The 21,112-nt window shown below is 45.8% G+C and overlaps 2 protein-coding genes across 3 annotated transcripts in view; one reads left to right on the top strand and one right to left on the bottom strand.

The window, feature by feature from the left end:
- The window catches only part of LOC8027239 (MBT domain-containing protein 1), a 28,202-nt gene extending 22,085 nt beyond the window's left edge, over nucleotides 1–6,117 (bottom strand). The window contains exons 1-3 of one of the 2 annotated variants that reach the window (XM_029983445.3): nucleotides 5,607–6,117; nucleotides 3,775–4,024; nucleotides 1,946–2,061 (exon numbers count right to left, since the gene is read on the bottom strand). In XM_029983445.3, coding sequence (XP_029839305.2) covers nucleotides 1,946–2,061; nucleotides 3,775–3,925 — 267 coding nt within the window. In that variant the 5' untranslated portion in view covers nucleotides 3,926–4,024; nucleotides 5,607–6,117. The remainder of the gene's footprint in view (nucleotides 1–1,945; nucleotides 2,062–3,774; nucleotides 4,025–5,606) is intronic. The other variant, XM_029983443.3, reaches the window with a different exon arrangement.
- Nucleotides 6,118–6,200: 83 nt separating this feature from the next.
- Nucleotides 6,201–18,883, top strand: LOC115326565 (integrin-linked protein kinase). Its single transcript, XM_029987508.4, has 12 exons — nucleotides 6,201–6,286; nucleotides 6,475–6,587; nucleotides 7,612–7,777; nucleotides 8,330–8,425; nucleotides 9,125–9,221; nucleotides 10,786–10,866; nucleotides 11,196–11,281; nucleotides 12,647–12,878; nucleotides 14,393–14,514; nucleotides 14,757–14,856; nucleotides 15,999–16,129; nucleotides 17,759–18,883. The coding sequence occupies exons 2-12, from the start codon at nucleotides 6,499–6,501 to the stop codon at nucleotides 17,903–17,905; spliced, it is 1,347 nt and encodes a 448-aa protein (XP_029843368.1). The 5' UTR covers nucleotides 6,201–6,286; nucleotides 6,475–6,498; the 3' UTR covers nucleotides 17,906–18,883.
- Nucleotides 18,884–21,112: the final 2,229 nt, after the last annotated feature.

The following is a 21,112-nucleotide window of genomic DNA, read 5'->3' as shown; positions in this document are numbered from 1 at the left end:
GCTGCAGAGGAGGACGCATCCTCTTTAGCATTTGTTCTGCTAAAGTGGAGAGAGGTGGAAGGAGCTTCCCAGCAACTCTTAAACTGCCACCGACTCTAGTAACCATTAGTCATGAGGCTGCCTTAATTGCTCCATTGGCGCTACTAGGGTCAAATACAGCTCGCCACTTTTCGGAAAGTACCTCCACCTCTGGGAACGAAATGGTACTTGACCCAATTCAATTGTTGCTGCTTGAATCTCGTAATGGAGAAATCCATGTGACGCTTTTTGACTGGCAGCGATTGAAATCAATTTCTTTTACACACATGCAAGTAACCTTATCCCTTCCACCGGCTCGCACCAACTCGATAGTAAAGGAACTTTTGTTTCAACACCACACACCACACACACCTACTGTAGTTTAACCAAATTAAACCATCAATTAACTGCTATATTAAATGGATTATTCGCAAAGGGCGTTGGCATCGATGCTGCGATGAAAGTGCAGGCGAGTGCATTTTTGAAGGATATTTTTTTAATATGGAATGTGCTTAGAGGGCTGGGATCCCTAAAGAAAGTGCGGCGAAGCACCGCAGAAACCATCATGAGATGTGCAACACATACTTCAAGGGAGAATGCGTAAAAAGGATGGAAAGCAGAGAAGGAAGAAGTAAATTCTAAATGCGCACCAACGGGAATCAAATCTACGACCCCACGATTGCGAGCTCGGCATTCTACTGCAGCGCTAACCAGAGGGAAGACACAAAACTCGCTGCTTTCTCTCCGTTGACCGTACGAATGCCGGCATGTGCATTCCGACAGTTTATGGGAAAAAACAAAAAACCCAAGATCTGACAATTATCACATAAGAAACGACAATCGTGATGTCCACCGCAAGCCCCGAAAAATGCCGTGGAAACAGACTTCATCCGTAGGACCAGGGCCGTAACCAGGGGGGGGGGATAGGGGGTTCTGACCCCCCCCGAAATTTTTTTCTGGGTACGGCCCTGGTCGGTGCACTGGCAGCCAGCCGATTTTAATCTCCACCTCTGCGCAGGCGCAGTGGCGCCGGTCGGCTACCGGGTACCAAACCGGGACCGGTTCTCCGGTTTGCTGTAACTCTCCATTATATGCCACCGATGCACATGATTCATAGGCGAAAATAAGACAATAGACACTTTCAAAATGGCCGCCGTTGTCCCCGAAAACCCCCCCCGAAATTTTTTTCTGGGTACGGCCCTGCGTAGGACTGCAATATTTTCCTCTTTATAGTCGGGTAAGAAAACGACAGCCTTTACCACACCTCTATTGCTGTGTCACAGATTTCTTTTCTGTACAACACCTTATTCATTGTTGTTCATTCAGAGCGATCTGCCACTGTTTTTCATTGTTAAAATGCTAAGTTTTCCTGTTTTTTTTTTTGTGCATTGGAGTTGTTTGCTGTAGGGGCCATAGACCTCACTCCAGCTGCTGATGCAGTTTTTTGTGCTTGCCTCCCGTTTCGATATACGAAATGGATATTCAATGGTTCATTCACAAAGGGCACGTACGACACCATCTTGCACGATGAAGGCACATGCCTTTTTGTTAAAGTTGTTTTCTTCATCTTTACAGTTAGGCAGAAAAAATTCTTGTCTTTACAGCGCTTCCATCTGCAGCATGCTCGTGGTTTTGGACGGGACAGATGGTGCAACCGGCTCCGAGCTTGGGTGAAAATGTTCCGTCTATTTGCTCGTGCCGTCGGGCTCGTGTCGACAGGCAACTTCGGTTGTCCTTGTCGGCGCCGGATTGACGAACCGCCGTGCCATCGTTACCCACATCACATTCTCAACTAGGTCAAAGAGCCAGCCTCATCCAAATAAATGAATTCACTGTTATTATCGTAACACAAACAAAACTTGACGAATCTGAGAACATTGCACATGCTCGAAAGATTATAGACGTCTGAGCGTGTTGGTCGACTCACTTTTCCACCACCCGCTCCCCGCACCAGGCCCCGAGAGCAGACGACGCTGCAGTACCGCTTGGTCTTCGAGTAGAAGGCATGCTTGACTCCGACGGTCCCGCAACGCTCGCAGACCGCTGCGAGCGGCAAAACACACACCGTCAGTTTCTGCAGCGTGCGGAAACCTCAGGAGATGACACTCGTCGAACGACTTTGCGAAACACTCTCACCCGCGCACGACACGTTTAAAAGTTGACACTTTAACCGGTGCGGACTAGTACTAGGATTTGGTTTTTCTAGATCAGTCGTTATGATGTGATGCAACAGATTTTGTTATCGACGATGCAAGTTTGTTAAGGCAGGCATTTGTGAAGCAATGCTTGGTATGAAAATGTTTTAACCTGCAGACTACCTATTTAAAGTCTATCAAAGGAAAAACTTTTACTTATGCAATGAGATTTGCCCTAGCAGATTATACGCTTGGTACGGACTATATAGTGGTAAAATATGGCACATGTTGCTGGGTGTTCTGCCTACACCCGAACGAGCAACCAAGGAAATGGTGCGGAAACACGACAAGCTGTCTACTTGGCGCCAACTATTCTGCGCTCGTTGTTAAGGCTTGGGTAGCTTCCATTGTGCCGCTGCTCCACACTGCTAAGAAAAGCAAGAGGTGTCGTTTTGCGTCCGATTCATGCACGCTCTTGTGAGAAAGACGCGTAACGTTCAAGCACTGCAGAAGCTATGCTAGCCCCGACAATGTAGCACAAAATAACTGGCTCCGAGTATAGTTACATTGTGCGCATCTTCCGAAGAGCACGACACAAACAGGTGCATATCTTCGTCACATATTGTTACGTTTAGACCACTTCTGTGTCTCACAAAGTGGTATAATGGTTGCTTAGTTACCCAATAGTCACATGGAAATAAATGAGAGTAAAGGGCAGAGTGCGAGTGATGCATAGTTACAGTCCGCCTTTAGATGGCATCTGGATGAAATTTCGCATTAATGAAATCCCAGTGGTGCTTAAAATACCTGTCTGTGGCACTACTTACACAGAAAAGGAAAGATACTACAATCGGTATTATGTCAACAGACTTGCAACTTAGTTGCAGCAGTGCAGATTTGCAGGCCAATTAACCGACTAGGAAAAACGTCCGCAAAAGAGGGATGCTTCGGAGGCAAACAATTTTCAAATTGTTTAGTACCGGTGTTGTTAACATAGTATCATTTTTCAATAGACCCTTCCCAAAAGTCAGCCTCGCCACTTGGATCGCTATCACCGTCCGAGCGTTCGGCATCTGCGCCACAGTAATGGCGGCCATACGACGCTTTTGTGCGAAGGGTACAACGTTTGTAGAGACGAGATGTACAATGCAATGCACGAACGAGACGCTGCGCCAGCGTTTATTTTGGATTTTGGTCCATTCAATCTCTTGGCACGATGTCGGCTCCACGAAGGCCCATATTTATGGGTTGGCACTTTGTACTGGCCAGTTCTTCCGTTCACACCATAGAGAGAGCACAAATTCGTCTGCTCCTTTTGCAGGGATTGTGGTGACGTCAGAACGCCGAGCTCTGACTGGCTCTGATTGAAGAATAGTAGGTAGACCTCAAGACAGCTTGCTTTGAGGTCTACCCATTATCCTTTAATCAGAGTCAATCATAGCTCGGCACTCTGACATCCCCACAACCACTGCAAGAAAAGCAGATGAACTTGCGCCCTGCATTGAGAAAGAACGAGGTTTTTTTCTTGATATGAGCCACCAGTTGGTACCGAGTTGAAAAGGGCCTATTGTCTTATTAATCGGGCAAGTGGCTGGTTGACTGACAGGCGACAAAGGCTTACCCATGCCATCTTTGCGGATCGGAGGCACGCTGTTCTTATTGCCGTTGTGGGCGACGGGAAGTTCGCCGTCACTGTCGGACGACGATGAAGTCCCGTCGCTCGACGTCGTGGTTTCGTCGTCATCGTCCACAGCCACCCGCCCGCTCATCATCTTCCGAGGCTCGGACGTCGGCAAAACGTTGGAGCGCTACGTCAGATTCATCTTGGCCCGAATGCGGGGCGACCCCGGAAGGAATTCACCGCAAGAACCCTGAAAAGCCAACGAGCAGAATAAAGCGGTACGTAGAGTTAGAGTTGTAAGAAATTTCGGACGGTCTATGTGGCAATGTCCACGGGACATTACTAAAACATTGGGAAACTTCGTCGACATCTATAGTTTGCTGTAGGTTTAGAATAGGAGGAAATGCTCCTTCCATAAAGCTCTCCACTCTTTCCAATTTAGCAAAGCAAATGCCAGAGGGGAGGATACAACCAATCATGGCAAGCAGAGCGCTTTGTGGGAGGGGTTTCTTCTGCTATTCATGACCTGCAGCAAGCTAAACAAAGTCACGTATTCTGTGAGGAGCACATTCTTGTGTCCTGGAGGTCATCCACTGAATGTCACACAAGTCAGTCGCTCACAGGACAAAACGTTTCCTGCAAGGGATGTTTTCACATCTGCGCCAAGCACAGCGTCTGCAAACTAGACACAAACGAATACCACAACAAAGCACTGATTAGAAAGAGAAAGCAAATCTAATCTAGAGGTGTTTCTGTCTGTTGGGGATGTGTCAGTGCGTTAGCATACAGTGTAGCACCGCAAAGCTATGTTTTGAGTGCGCAAGCTTCGATTTCCTGATAAGATAGTGTGTCAGGCAAGCCCTGTGATAAGGAGCAAGAAAAGGCAGCAACTCTGAAACACACCATGTCAACAAAAAAAAAAAAGTGCCTACGCATTGTAGTATTCCTGATTTCATACAGCCGTACATTGGGTGTAGCCGAGGGTGCGGCATACCATTGAAGCACGACGCACGAAACAATATAAACAACATAAAAGCAGAAAAGAAATCCGCGTGAAGTGACAGCTGTTGTCAGGCTAGAAAAGAAAGGAAAGCAGAAGGCGCAGGAGGTAGCTACGTACGCGTGTCAAACCAGTTAACGCCGAAAAAGGGAAGCTCGCATGTTACGACCACGGATAAAAGAGGCGAGAAAACGTCCGAGCGCTCAAAAACGACAACTGATGTCAGAAGGAGAACGTTGGTCATCAATTTCCTCTTTCCGTGTTTTCCTCTTCGCTTGATGTTCAACCGATCCACCGCCTCTGAGAACGTGGATCGCGTTTCAGCGCAACCTACGTCCCTACGTTATAGTCACCGGTCCTCCTGGGAAGAACTCGCCCCGACGTGGAATGGACCCACCCGAAGGCACCACGAAAGGCCAAAACACACCCAGCAAACCGGCTATCTAATCAAGAGTAACAAAAAAAAAAAAAAAGAAACAAAAGCTGGAAAGGACGCATGCTCCATTTATGGAAAAGCGGGCGAAGTTTCCGCAGAGACCGATTTTGTGCGAGTTCCTTACAGAGCGAGCCCGCTTCGGGACTTGGGGAGGAACCTAGGAAGGCGTTCTAAACGAGTCGATCGCGACAATGAACATCCAATGCACAATAAAAAAAATTATGTCGCCCCGCTACGTCGTGTCCTCAGCTCAAACGGGATCAAAATATTTACACACAACACAACGCCTGGCGCGGCATCCATGGTGCGACCGTGAAAATTCGTCGGCACTCGAGGCGCGTTTGGCGGAACTGACCAGCCGCCGCTGGAAGGGAACGATATGTACTGCGTACTCACGTTTCAGATCGAGATGTGCACCATCGCCAGACTCGTCGAAACGCTAAAAATACGCGGGATTATGGATCAGAACGCCGAGATAATCCGGCGGCCCAAGCTGCGAAGTGGTGCGAGGAGAGGTTTGGTTCAATAATCCTCGAACCCGGAGCTTCTCTTTGTTTTGCAGACGCCACGGCGGCTTCGTCTGCCACCGAGAAAGCAGGCGAGGATTGGAAAGAATTAGGGTCGAGCTGCGATTTGCAGGCGGATTCTAACGAACTGACAGCGATTAGGTGCGCCAACGCAAGTTTACAAGCAGCCGTAGTCAGAATGTCACATACGGTCACGGAACACAACTGGCAAAGGCGGTGTTTGTTGATATCTCGGAGCGGGGAAAGAAAGGTGGTGCACTCCTGAACCAGACAGATTTGCATACAATTTTAAACAAATAAATTGTAATAAAGCTAACACATATATTAAAACAAAAAGAATATATATGTAACTAACAATATTTCTAGTATAAATCAAATATGTGACGCTGGTTTAGTTTTAGGTTGTCGATGTTAGCATATTCACCGCCAGACTTCAAAACACTCGTCCTGTTTTACCATTCCAATGTACGCTTCCGGTTTTGCCTCCGTAAATGGATCTTGTTTAGCTACTGCAAAAACTCCGGTACTGTTTCTTCGTATTTAGCAAGCGTAAGTTTGATGTCATTCGTTTCAGCGGCTTTAAAGCGTCACGCCAATATTTCCGATCGTTGTCAACGACGTCTCGGGGTTGTTAATAACCTCTTTAGTGCTTTCTAACCGCGCTAATGAACTTCTCGAAACTCAAATTGATAATTTGTGTGATCCATTAGTCTCGATCAAATAAACGTTCATTTCAGGATCCGAAAGAAAATCGAGCAATTATGGAAGACATTTTTCACTGGTGCCGCGAGGGAAACGCGTTTCAAGTGCGCGTATGGCTTGACGACACGGAGCACGACATGAATCAAGGGTGAGTCTACGCTTGGGCGTTGTTTACCTTACCAAAAGTTTAACGGAAATCGCGTTCAATTGACACACGTCATATTTACGTCTGATGTTCCTCTAGCGGTTTGATAAAGACCGTTTGGTAAGAGGATCCTCCTAGTAGGATTTTTTCGCGTGGAATCATTTCTTGAAGGCCACGACCTTTTTAGGATTGTAAGGCGCGACACACCGTAAACGCCCACGCAAAAGTTGGTTTTTGGGCGTATTTGCACACTTTTAATAGTCTAGTTCGTTTTTTTTTTTAATCTGTCGCTTAATGTTTCGTGTTATGGAATAACCCCATTTGACCAGTTAGCTACACCTACAAATTTTGTTAGAGTAATCTGTTTTCATATGGATTACTTCACTAGCGTTCATGTTTTCATGAGCATTCATCCCCATTAGGGGATGAATGCTCATCATCCCCCTTCCAGGCACCAACTTGGCTTTCGTAAAGTGTCCTTCTACGTCTTGCAATAATAACATGTCAGAAACGCTTGACACATTTAGGTTCAACGCAACTTTAAAATCTCTGGGTGTCGAAAAATCTCACACAGTTTTTGGCGACTGTATACGTAAATACTTCTATATAAACCGAGTAACTGCAGTGGTGATGGCAATCTGCGATAGCTGTCAGCACATAAGCATACCCGAATATTTGCTTCAGAGGTCTCCACTACTCCGTCTACTCTATCGGGTTGTGACTGTGCTCCTTGCTCCATTTTCCGCATGCACTGGTATAGGTTTAGCAACAGTAACCTTGGGGTTTATTGACTGAGCTTTGGGGGCGCTTTTACTAGCCCTAAACACATTCTGTCTAAAAAATTGAAGGGAGCCACTAGCAATTTCTATTACCTTGTAGAGAAATCGAATTACATGACAGAAACGGACCCCAGACAGTGACAAAATCATGAAAGTAGTTGATCGACTCTGCCAGATCCGACTGGTCACGTAAGCGAACTGCGCGCATTCACGAGGAAGCAATGGCAGCGGGTTTTGCTTTTGCACAGGGACGACCACGGCTTCAGTCCCCTGCACTGGGCCGCCAAGGAAGGCCACGGCAACATCGTCGACATGCTCATTGCGCGTGGATCGAGGGTCAATGCCACCAACATGGGGGACGACACTGCGCTGCACCTGGCTGCCGCGCACGGACACCGCGACATCGTCCACATGGTAGCACACGATTCACACGGTGTTGCGTTTGCTTACTAGAGTTCTTGCAATCTCTCACAACGAGAGAGTATGCTGGTACCACCTTTGAGGTGACCCCGGTGCCGGGCTTCACTAGAGCGAGGGTTTTGCGGTATGTGCTAGATCAAATTTACGTACCACCCTTGAGGATTGGTCGTCTATAACTCTGACAAAATCTTTTCTGGCCAAAAAAAATAAATAATAAGGGACACAAAAGAATGTACGAAAATGACAGGTGGTGTTGTTGCTGTTTAGTAGAGGAGACGACCCAGAATTTGTCTCGCTGAAAGCCGAGTTTGCCGATTGACCTTAGGCCGTACGATGCCGTCAACAGCCGAGCTCCTTGTTACGCGAGATTTTCTGGGATTTAGATTTCGGAAAGACGGGAGGCTGGAATGGTCTGTCATTTATAAATTAATGTTTACTCGTTTGCCCGCCGTTTTGACTAGGCTTTCCTTTATGGTGGGTTTGTTTCTTGTGACGGGAGCTTGGTGCGTTGTAACACGAGATGCTTTTTTGCCTCTACTTGTGCAGCTGCTGAAGCGGAACATGGACGTCAACGGCATCAACGAGCATGGGAACACTCCTCTGCATTATGCGTGCTTCTGGGGATACCAAGCGATCGCTGAGGTGTGCTTTTTGTTCTTCTCGTTGGATATTGGGTGTAGGTTATTGTAGAACTTGCATCCAAAGCTGTTTTCAAAATTGGGCATTGGGCTATGTCTAGTAGTGGGACACTCCTTGTAAACACCTTACTGTCTATGTGCTGAAAAGTTTGAAAATGGAAAATGTATATATGTAAAATATATAGAATGGGCAAAAAAAAAGTTGCCTATTCTCGCACACGCGTAACTATGTTAGCCACTGAAAGCACCGTTTAGGAACGACAAATTATATGTGTTGTCCAAAGGGGCAAAGCTCTATTGAGTAATGCAAGAATGTTTACTCTCTGGTTTACGAAGTGATTATTTTTCAGTTGCTTCGAAAATTCTACACTAGCTTTTCAACCCTTATTGGAGAGGCAATAGATTTTTGTCCGTTGACTATCATTCAATTCTTCACCGCTTCAAGTACCATTCATCCACCTCTCACAACAGTATCGGAACTGTTACGAGCTGATACTTTTTTTTTTTACCCCTTAGTAGTACTCCTGTCTCATACGTCAGAGTTAGAGAACCCACTTTGTCCAATCATTTTCTTGGTTCGTGGCAACAAAACTGCTTTTGGATGGGTATTTTTATTACGCATAGAGAAAAACGGGGTTCTCTTCATTAAGTAGATTAGGCAAGGTCACAACATCTATCATTCACTTCGCCCCCTCGGTGACAGGATCTGATCAACAGTGGCGCCCTGGTCTCGATCGCCAACAAGTATGGCGAGACGCCGCTCGACAAGTGCAAGGGCCACATGGGTCTGAGACTGCGGGGTGAGGCCTCAATAAACTTGTTCTTTTAACACAGAATATGTTAAAGGGGCACTAAGCCACTCTCTTTGATAGTCTATTTATGATTGTAACTTAATTTATGGGCTCTAAGCATCCTAAAAAAACAAATATTACATTCATGCGTGGCTGATTTCTCTCTTAAAATCTCTGTCAAAGATAGATTACCTTGGAGCTACCGCAGACGCCAGAGGGCACCAGCGATTTTGATACTGATTTTAATCGAGAAATCGGCCGCACATTAATGTTATGTTTGGTTCTTTAGGATGCTTAGAGCATATATGTACATGGAGTTATGACCATAAATAGACAATCGCAGAAAGTGGTTTAGTGCCCCTTTAAGGCTGGTTCAGACACTTGTATTTGCTTACGGCAGAGTTCTCGTCACCTCTTGCGTCAAGGGGAAGTTCTGGCATGCCTGCACTATCTATGAGGTAGCCCTGGAACTGTATTTCACTGGAGTGAAGGTTTTGCAGTATTTGTGAAGTCAAATGTACATGCTATGTATGAGAAATAGTTGTTTATATGACATGGGAAAAAGATTTTAAGCCAAAAGGGAAAAAGTGATAAGCAAAAAGAAGGTAGGAAATATATGAAAATCACAAACGTCTCGTGGCTATATTCTCATCGTAAGGGTCCACAAGAGGTTTTAACACATTTCGTTGTAGGTAGTTGAAGGTGTGTGAGTCAGCTGTCGCAAGGCTGGGTATCACGAGAAAGACGCTTGACCGACACGCAGGTCATGTGACTCTGTGATGTCATGCAACTTTGTGACTTTACATGGAGTTTGGGTGTCATGTGACATGGTGCGAGAAGACATTATATTGCTTGTCATTGTGATGTCACGTGACACCGTTGCTTCTCAGAGTCACGCAATGTTGATCGCACACGGATAGCAAGTGCCCAGCTTATTCGCAGCAGATTTTTTGCGTTTCAAAGCTTTGATCAGATGTGATGATGACATCCTGAAAGTTATTCTTGTTTGATGTGCTACCCTTCAAAAAGCTATCTTACCCATACCCATTTGCAAGCTGCTACACTTCAAAAACTAGCCTGACCAACATGGGTAGAAATTTTGATTTCTGAGAGCTTATTAAGGTTTGTAAGTAGGAAATCGAATGTATGAACTGTATGTAAAAGGACTGAGGACAAAAATTCAGTACTTCATAGGGACTTGTTAACCAGCATCCTTCTGCCAGACACGGCAAATTGCTCATTTCTGCATCTCTCCGCAATTTCGGCGCATTAGAGCCTACAAAACTGGAATCACTGTAAACTTCTCTCTTAAACTTTTGACACCTAGATGACCATAAACAATTTTAAAATTCTCTTGCACTGCTCTCATTTTAAGTAGTTTGTACAACTGCATTCAGCAGTTTAGGACAGAGGGTGGTAACGGTGCATACCCAAGCCAACCGAGATGTTTCAAATGTGGTCAAAGCTCGCAGCTGTACTGCACGGCTTTATCGGAACTTGTTTCTGGTTTCGGTGCTGGGCATTCAGGCTGGTCTCTGACGGTTTGAGGTGGTTTTGGTGTCTTTCTCGGCAGAGCTTGCTGAACAGGGCGGTCAGGACCTGAAGAAGATTTACTACAAGGACCAGAACTGGCTCGGCACAAAGACAAGGACAAGTGAGCACCACGTGTTTCCTTTTGAATGAATTTAGTTTGTTCTTTCCTTTATATAAAATCTTCCCTAGCCATACGCTTGTGAAAACAAAACTTTCTTTTTGCCAAACATCCCATGCTTACCTTTCACAATGTTGTCTAAACATCCCACTGTCTAAGCATGCATACAACACCATTATCTTCTGCGTAGATAAGGTATGTGCTGTCGCCTTGTTGTCTCCAATTCTTTTTTATGCTTTTTTTTGCGTTTGAGCTATTTAATTTTAGGCAACGTCGATTAATGCAGGTCACAAATTGAAGCATGACGCTGATGAAATCGTTTTTACTCGCAGGGGATGCTACTCTTTCCCGGCACTCTGGAATCAACATGGACGAACTCAAGTTCTTTTCGCAGATTGCTCAAACGCAGTCCGGAGAGGTTCGTGCCCTTCTAACTCGCAGAACGTGTTTCACTGCAGTTTCTTGTCTTTTTCTGGGTGGCAACGGGAGAAGCAGGAAAGAGACAACTTTTGCTGTTATTGCGGCCAAGCCACTGATTAGGCCTGGTAATTGCTAAGCAAATAGGGATCCAAAGACTAGCGATCGTAGCAATACATGTTGCGGACAACTTGCTCCCCTTAAATTCGAGATCTAAATATATGTTAGTGGTTTCTTTTTGTGTGTCAGTATACAAAATATTGTGCAGCTTTATTATCCGTATGTACCATGCATGCATACACCCCTTATTGGACTATGTGGCAGTCTATCTGATGACAGAGGGCTACATCTCCCTGGGTTCTTAAGAACTAATTATGAAAAACCTATTTTTCTGGTGCAAACTAAAAAAAGACTATAAAAGGCATGGCATCATAGTCCCGCATAAGGTATAATTTTGCTTTCGCTTTGCTAGAGTACATTTTCGGGTCTAAAGGCTGCATGATATTAAAAACAGCGCAAAAGCAGCGAGGAAGAGAACACAGAGCGCTGACTACCAGCTGATGCATCGTGAAATAAAGAGGAAGACGAGGCATCGGAAATGAAACACATGCACCATAATAAAAGGAAGACTGGCGATACATGAATGAGTTATACTTTAAAAGGGAAGAGAAAAACAAAACAAATAGGAACCGATATAAATTTTTTAAAAAACAAAGAAAATAATTAAATACTAGGCCAGCCAAAATCAACAGCTGTAGGTGTTAGCTAGGTAGGCTAATTCCTTATTACTCTGAAGATTTCTTTTTGTTGCAATTAAAACAAGACCAAAAAAAAAAATGAAATGAAATTAAATCTTTGTAGAAAGTTGAGAAGCCAGTAAAATGGTGGTTGTAACCTTGGAGACCTTCCAGACAAAACCGCCGTGTCACGCTTCTCCTCGTAAAACATAAAAATTTCAGTCTTTACAGTATGGAGCACGGTAGTTGCTCTCCATCTCTTGAACAAAGCTTGACATTGTCGCACTCTGTGTTGTAAATAGAAGCATCCTCGCACCCAGAGCCGCACCTTTCTCAATTTAGTCGTGGACAGACACGTTGACTTGTGTGGAGTGTGTTCTCTTTCGTACATACATACTCCAATGACCCCAAGGCTATTGAGCAAACCAGGAGCGGACATGCATAGAGGTGGGTGCTCTTATCGTGATGGTCACAGACAGAGTGAGGACGAGGGGTGTGTTTTCTCTTTTGCAAGACGTGGAGCGTCCTTGGCATGTTGTCGCCTCTCGGCAGACCGTGGCGGAAAGCTGCAGATTTTCTTCTCGTCGGCTTCTAAGTTGCGGGCTTTGTTCTCTGACTCATATCCGCAGACTTGGAAGGGTTCGTGGCAGGGCAACGACATTGTGGCCAAGATCCTGAACGTGGGGGAGGTGACCCCCCGCATCTCACGGGACTTCAATGACCAGTACCCGCGGCTGCGCATCTTCTCGCACCCCAACGTGCTGCCCGTGGTGGGCTGCGTCAACCGGCCCCCGTATCTGGTTGTGGTGCAGCAGTACCTACCCCATGGCTCCCTGTTCAACATCCTGCACGGCCAGACGGGTGATGCTCCTCCCCCCCCCCTTTTCTCTTTCTAGCTCTTTTCTGACCATGCGGAAAAAGTTTTGGGTGGCTCTTTTCTTGCGTTTTTTGTCCCGACGAAACCATTAGGTTTACAATATGATGCGGCCGTGCATAGAAATTAAGCTAAATAAACGGGCTTCTGATTAATGCCAACTTCAGAGCAAGAACTTGAATTCTAACGCAACGTTTGGTTCGTCAAACGCAAATGTTTTCCAAAAATTGGTCTAAGCCAGGCAATGATGTGGCTATATTTTGAAAGGAAAAAGTGCAAAAACTAAACGCATGAATATACTAAATTTTCTCCAGTTTCCCAACAAAATAACCTCTGCAAAAACTAGAGTTCTGGCTCAAAAAGATTTTGATTTACTGAAAATGGAGCCAACCCTTACGAGTGACGTGTCATTGGGCTTAGCAGCATCTCATTGTGCTGAACCATGGGTAGCAAAATGATTTGATGGCCTAGTTGGTTAAACATTACTGAAATTAAAAAGCGCAAAAGACAAGGACAAGAGGGAGACAACACAGGACAAGCGCTTACTCGCAACTGACGTTTTAATTCGGAAGATGACGAAGATGAAGAACCCTAACGTTAAATGTTAAAAAATATTTATGAGAAAGGGGTGAAAGGTTCTGAAAAGACTGAGAATTGAAAAAGAAAAAGAAAAAATTGATAAAAACAATAGGAAATGGTGGGCATGATTAAAGTAACAGTGAAAGAAATGACAGTGAATATATTAAGAAAAAAGAAAGAGGAAGATAAAGCAAATTAAGAATATCTAAGGAAAATATTTCATGTACTCTAATTCTTTTGATGACAAAGTCACCGAAGGAGCACTGATGCAGGCGTCTCCTTTGGTCGCAATCACTTCAGCCTCAAGGATTTCTCGAGTTCGCTTGTCTGGACACCTCTTCAGGATCCTTGTGCTGGACAATAGCGGGGCGCATCTACAGTCCCTCGCATGTAGAGCGAGATGCCCCGACGGAGATGATTTTAAAGATAGCGCATGTTCTCTGAGCCTTACATTGATGCATCTTCCCGACTGTCCCACATATACCTTCCCACAGGTGAACGGGATCAAATACACTACCCCGCTGCAACAGTTGACGTATTTGTTGCCGTGCCTAACACTGCATTTGTCAGGCTTTGTGCGCGGGGTGTTGACTTTGGGGCAGAGCTTTTTAAGCTTGTCAGGGGCTGAAAACACAACCGGCACTTCGTATTTAGAGGCAATTCTCTTAAAGTTGTGAGAGATGCGGTGTATATAAGGGACGACCGCCGGTCGATTTCTTCTTTCTCCACATCTCTTGCTTGTTCTGTTTGGTTTTATCATGCATTCAACAACGTCAGACAGGATGGAGGTGGGGTGGCTATCCTTTATTATGGATAGCTCGCGCCGAATAAAAAAAATTAGTTTTGCTTGACTTTATGTGGATCTACGCCGGCTGTCGTTGGCTTGGCTTGTTGAATAATTATGTCAGTTGTATGTTTCCAGGCATGGTGGTGGATCAGTCTCAGGCTCTCAAGTTTGCGATCGACATTGCCCGCGGCATGGCTTTCCTGCACACCTTGGAGCCCATGATTCCAAACTTCCACCTGAGCAGCAAGCACGTCATGGTATGCTGCCCTCTCCCATCTCTTCTGGACGCGGTTTGATGGCTTTTCCTGTTTTGGGTTGGTCCGAACTTGCACACTGCTTGTATTGAGCAAGACCGAGATGGTGTGTTCTATTTTAAATGCATAGCATTTATAGATCCTCTTCTGGGGTTTTTTTGTGTCTGTGCTCGCATGTTGCCTCAACGGTGGTGTCGTGGCACTCACGATAGTTGGTGTATAATCGTTACACTTCACCGTTGCAGGTCGACGAGGAGATGACGGCCTACGTGAACATGGCGGACACCAAGTTCACGTTCCAAGACCGCGGAAAGCTGTACAACCCAGCCTGGTTTGCCCCCGAAGGTACGCAAAACCACGTTTCGAGACCGGTACTGAAAACGGACACCGTCGATTGGTTGTGGGCCACTTCAGCAAAGAAAAACATCTGTCACAATTTCATCACGTTTTTTGTTTTGTTTTTTATGCTTCAAGTATTTGTGACTGCTTGTCACAAACTTGTAAATACTATTAGGTATTGAGGGTGAAGTCTAGGTGCATTCACAATCTTAGTAAAAGGTTCAAAAGCGTGAAAGAGACTAGGACTGGGTAGAAGACACGGACAGGCACCGACTTTCAATGTAATTGTGGTTAAGGCACTAGTGTAGTATTCAAAACAATAATCGCTGTGAAGCTTTTTTTTTTTTTTTTTAACTGATTTTTATAATTGCATAGTACGATAGGAACTGCGCGTTATTAGAACAGTCTGGTAGGTTCAAAGACATTTCGTGGTCAGATCCTTGGCGACACTTAAAGAAAAACGATCCAATGCGCCTGAAGAAGAGGTGCACAGGTGGAGAAGAGAAGTCCTTTATGCATTTGCAATTCCTTTGCCACGTGTCATCTTGCATATTATTTTGATGGCGTGTGCTGCTCGTTAAAAGGGAGCTCTGGCGGTTTTTTTGAGCTGCCCGAACGAAACACGTGTTCGGAATACCCAGGCTCTACTCTTTCGGGCATGCTATTCGTTATCTCTGAATTCAAAATGGGAATAGAGAAAACTGCAAATAAGGGTCACGCCAAAACAGGCGTTTAAATTTTCGCACACCCTCGCGTGGCGTGACGTCACACATTGTACAACTTGCAAGTTGAGGAGGCAGTCTAGAAAACACAGTATTTCGCTCTGATTTTCTTCGTTTCACTGGCTCTGGCTTATCCAGCATTCATTGCACGTCAAGCCGTAATGCCCCCGTATTAAGACCTCTGACGTCACATTTTCGGTGTTGCCAAGGAAGCCTTTCGGCTTCTGAAACCAAATTTGGTACTCTGATAGTGCAAAAAAAATATTATTGTGGCTCGCAATTGGTGTTTCTAGTTCGGATGTGTCTATTAATCTGTCGAACCATTTTCGAGGCACTTCATTGACTACCAAAATTTTGCCGGAGCTTCGTTGCAACCTGCGAAACATCTAGATAGTCTGGCGATATATTTTTCATCCTTGTGTGCAGCGCTGCAGAAGAAGCAGGACGAGATGAACTGGAAGGCGGCGGACATGTGGAGCTTTGCGGTGCTGCTGTGGGAGATGGCGACACGCCAGGTGCCCTTCGCCGACCTCTCGCCAATGGAGATCGGCATGAAGGTGGGTCGGCCAGCTTCGCGGATTTCCGCGACCCAGACCGCCGCCGGGTGGGGCTGCGACTACGCTTAGGGAGAATTTGACCAGCGGGGTGTTTTCACGTGATGTCATTCTGCCATATCGACGCAGAATGTCTCGCAGGGCTGAGTTCCGTGAGAAAATCGACGGGTCACGTTCTACCGACGCACGGGTCCAGATCATGTAAACAGTATAGCTCCATGGGGGCATCGTTTACGTTTGTGTCACATGACATCATATCATGTGATGCCATGACGTAACATGACTTCTTGTCTGTGATGTCACGATGTCATGTGATCTGACATCACGTGAGATCGTGACATCAGGGTGATATCGTCACGGTATTGCCTCGATGTCACTTGACACTTTGACGTTACTTAACCTTGTCGTGCTATGTCATCATTTCACAGACGCACGAATGAGCCGGGCACATACTGTGCTCGGCTCATTCCTTTGCAGCGCATTCTGTCTCTTCGAGTTTATCAAATTTGATGGAGACATGCTTAAATTATGTTGCTCGATGTCAGCGTGATGAGACTTGTGACCTTGTTTACACCAGGCATTTGATGGTATCGCATAAATCTTTGGAATGCTTTACTTGGGTATGCGCCACACAGCTTATGACAATGTAATGGTCGGTGAGGTCTCATCAGTCAAACACCCTGTACGAAAAGCAAGGGCTGTGCCACAGCATAATGACACCACTACCAGTGCCCCGTGTTCCGGGTCAAGCTAAATGTAATCCAAATATTAGACAATTAGCGTGTTTGACTAATACAAGGGAGTATGCTTGTTAATCAAAACCCGGACTGAAGTTTGAGACTTGAGCAAACCGTGGTTTTTTGGGGCCTAATTATGAGAACCCATGGGTTAGTGCCTCAATTTCAGTCACCCGCCCAAGGGGTTGTCCCCTCTCCGAGACAGGCAAACACTAGTTTAAGCTTATTTGGAAGTATGAGTAGGCTTCCAGCAGCTGTTGAATGAGTATTTCAAAAGAACCAATATTTCAAATTTGGGGGGGGGGGGGGGGGGGGGGGGGGGTATTTTTGTACTGTATTGCGTGCAAGAATATGCAGCCTGTATATTTTTTTTATTTGTCTTGGCACAAGGAGAGAAAATCTGCTACCTTTCCCCGAAATACTACAATTCCACCGCGTAATCGCAATGAAAAAAAAAAAAAAAGTTGTTTCCCGGCTTCCAATTGCGTTAGAACCTTGGTATCACATCATCGGGAGTACAGAAGTTTTCGTGGCACCATCTGTCAGAAGTCGACAAAACAATTTCTTCTCTGCCGTCTTTTGCCCTGATTGCTCGTCGCAAGCTTCAACAACGCTACTGGGGAGGTGCTCCGTTGTAGCCGAAACAAACCTTGAAAATTCAACAGTCCTAAAAAAAAAGCCTTTAATTTGTTGATTTTTTTTTTTTTTTTTGCATATACCTAAAAACTAGTGCACTAAAAAAAAATTATTTTCTGTCCTTAATTTTATAGGGTGTCATGGACCAATTCCCGCAATTCATTGCACAAGGTCCAAAAATCGTTGCACCTCCCCAGTGGTGTAAAACCTGCTCGAATGACTAACGGCAGAGTGTTGGGCGACTTTGGTCTCCTCGCAGATTGCTCTGGAGGAGCTGAGGGTGACGATTCCGCCCGGGATCTCGCCACACATGTCTCGTCTGATCCGCATCTGCATGAACGAAGACCCGGGCAAGAGACCCACCTTCGAGATGATCCTGCCGATCCTGGAAAAGATGAAGCACTAGATGAGAGGGTGGCCCGGACTGCCATTGCTCGTTGCAACCAAAACACTGGCAACGAGCGCACGTGCCTTTAGGTGTGCTACGGTCACTGCCAGCTTAAGAAATGCGGCGGGCGTGGCAAGTCCCGAGCAACGCGGAGCGCAAATTCGTCTGCTTGTTGCGCAGGGTTTGCGGTGATGTCAGACCGCCGAGCTTTAAGGATTGTGGGTAGACCTCAAAGTAGCTAGCATTGAGATGTACCCACTATCCGATCAGAGCCAATCACAGCTTGGCATTTTGACGTCTCTGCGACCCCTGCGCAAGAAGCTGACGAACTTGCGCTCCGCATTGGTCACCGGTCAGCAGCCAGTGAGGTTGCAGCATCGGCCGATAAGGATGCCGAAGAACGTGATTGGCCACGCCCTGCTTTTTTGAAGCCGTCGGTGACCTTAGTTGCCGTTGGTCTAATTCGCGAAACTGACAACCTGTGTTGAGCAGTCCGTATATTTTGTTTTTGTCGGCATTCTTAGGGACATGGCGGCATGAACCGACAGGCTAAAGACGCTTGTACGAAAGTTTCTAAATGCGATGAAGTGGGGCGGGGAAGACGCCCGTGGGGACAGTGTCTCTGTAGCAAGTGATTTAGAGGCTCTGTTCTTTTTCTTTGTTTCGAGGAGCGTATGGTCGGGGACAAAAGGAACTAGAACATATTAATGCGTTTGCCTTGCTTAAGTTCCCCCGGTGGTGCGTTCCGGTCGTGTGTTCCCATTACTTTTTTTTTGTCCACAGCTGCACTTTGACGGTTCTCACAAGATTTTGACTTTTGGAGGAGTGGCAACTGTGCTGCCAAACTGACGACTACTAGCATACTCTGACCGCACGATGTCTCTAACTTATTTCTTTGTTTCATAAGCATCAGCTGTGGTCCCCTTTGTTTTGTGTCTGTTCTCAGCTGTTGGTGTTTTAGAATTTGGATTTTTGTGTTTGAGGTGTTTCATTAGATTAATATATTATATAGGCATAAGCCTTTTAAGCATATCTAAGGAATGTTCTGAGCTTCTTTCATCTTGGCAGTAACTTTGCTAACATTTGAATACATCATAGTATGCTTCATTTCTATTTGTGCATCAGCTAAAAAACAGCCCGCTGATTCATGATGATATAGTTCTTTACATGCGTAGCATTTGTTATTCGCCTCGCAAGTGGGCTCATTTTCGTCTTCTGCGCATGAGAAAGGAAGTAGTGGTGACGTCAGAACGCCGAGCCCTGATTGGGTGATCGCGACCCCCTATCTAAGCGTCGTCTGCTCCTTTGCAACGTCGTCTGCGTCTGTCTCACCTTTCCTGCAACTTTCGGAAGTGCAGGTCTTTACGAGCGAGCTCGACTTGGCCTTTCAGAGAGGGCAGACGAAATACCTCGAGCGGTACGTTGTTTTTGTCTAACAACTAGCAGACGCGCATCAAGGAGGGAAGTCAAAGGACTCACTGGCGAGGTGACCCGAGGCGCCGAGGTTTGTTTGCTAAAAACCGAAAGTGAGCGTGTTAGTTCCCTCCCAAATACTTTTTCCCTCTTTTCGTGTGCGGCGAGACCCCTCAGTCTTTAACGGCGTCGGCGGGTTGGCGCAGTTAACGTCGTCTGCTTTACGTCTGCTAGTCAAAGCGATGGCTGCTCTACCTTTCCTGCGTCTGTCGGAGATTCACCGCTTTTTCACTGGCAAGAGTCACCGTTGCCTCGGGAAACAAGGAGATAACAAGAGGAAGAAATTGACCCCTTAATCTAAAATTGAGGTCAGCGATCAAATTATAATACGGGAAGGGTTCACAAGGGTCGCGCGGGCATATTCCATTCAGCACGCCAGCCGGTCGTGGGCAAACGGTCGCCAAGTCGCGGTCTGCCTTCTAAACCTAACTGCCGTGCTCGTTTGGTCGCGTTCGGTGGAATCGTGGTCGTTGGAGCTTTTCCCGAGTGTTTGTGGATTTAGCGTTGTTATTCGTCGTGTCTGTTTCAAGTGCTTTTTACTTTTTTATTGCTGCTTGAAGTAGGGACGCGTGAGAAGCGCACATAGAAAAATAAACGTCCGTGGGTCGTCGCGACCGCGACGCTGTCGGCCATGCTGATTGGATCGTAAGAAGTGCGTAAGACAGCTTCGGAGCTGTCATAGGATTTCGTCGTAACCTGCTCAAAACTTGCGAAAATTTCGTTTCGTGAATATGAATTTGTTCTTAAGTTTTGTCTTACACACATTTTTGGCGTAAGATCGTTTCGTGAATCTGGCCTCTGCACTTCCGAAAGTCGCAGGAAAGGTAAGACAGACGCAGACGACGTTGCGAGCAGACGACGCTCAGATAGGGGGTCGCGATCAGCCAATCAGGGCTCGGCGTTCTGACGTCACCGCTACCCCCTGCGCAAGAAGCAGACGAACTTGCCCTCCGCATAGCCCACCTTGGGAGTGTGTTGTAGATTACCTGTTGTTGCATTTAAAGAACTGCACTGCCAAAGACAACATATTTTGTAATATTTTTGGCCATTTGTACAATTGTTGCAATGAATAAAACTGCCTACTGGAAACTGAATCCTGTGATTTTCTCTTTGTCAGGTTTAATTATGTTAGTGTATGAGCGATAGCGATATCAAATAAGTATGCAATGCATCTCCAATGAACTCGGAGAAGAGAATAACGTCGTAGCCAGCGAGACATTTAATCTGACAAAATCACGAGAAAGCGGGGGAATTGTTTACCATATCGGTTTTCCTCTATGTTGTTTTCTCAAGATAGATGCCAGTAACCATCGATGTCAGTAATCCGTTGAAACAAAAACAATGAACATCCTTTTGAGCACAAACGTTTCAGAAACGTGCACTGCAGGATCATGAAAAATGCACATAGAGTAGTCTATTTCTCTAATTTTACGTGAACGGAAGACATCCCTTTTGAACTAAAAATTAATTCAGCCCATTTCTTCACTCTGACGCGTTGTGATAACTCGTGCGGTGTATCAAGGTGCAAGCAGTGCAAGGCCGCTGGGAAGGATTTTTATAGTTTCCCCAAAGATTCAAATTTGGCGCACTTTTTACGCTAAATTTGAAAGCCCATCGACGCTTGTTTACACCACTTTTCGCACTATCAGGTTAGTATCACTATAGCCAGAATCTCTGCCTACGGTTTTACCAGTATTGCGGGACTCTGGTTACGCTTGCACCTTTTCCGTATCGCTTTTTCTGTTTTCCGTA

The sequence above is a fragment of the Ixodes scapularis genome, unplaced genomic scaffold (genome assembly GCF_016920785.2).
Source record: "Ixodes scapularis isolate PalLabHiFi unplaced genomic scaffold, ASM1692078v2 PGA_scaffold13__105_contigs__length_92229423, whole genome shotgun sequence".
Taxonomy (NCBI): Eukaryota; Metazoa; Arthropoda; class Arachnida; order Ixodida; family Ixodidae; genus Ixodes; species Ixodes scapularis.
Note: the sequence above shows the minus strand (reverse complement) of the source record. Positions and strands in the feature narration are given on the sequence as shown.

Bases quoted from the DNA above. Each gene is read 5' to 3' on its own strand.
- LOC115326565 (XM_029987508.4), top strand. From the start codon at position 6,499: ATGGAAGACATTTTTCACTGGTGCCGCGAGGGAAACGCGTTTCAAGTG. The intron at 12,879-14,392 runs GTGATGCTCCTC...GTATGTTTCCAG, and splicing joins CATCCTGCACGGCCAGACGG to GCATGGTGGTGGATCAGTCT. The intron at 14,857-15,998 runs GTACGCAAAACC...CCTTGTGTGCAG, and splicing joins AGCCTGGTTTGCCCCCGAAG to CGCTGCAGAAGAAGCAGGAC.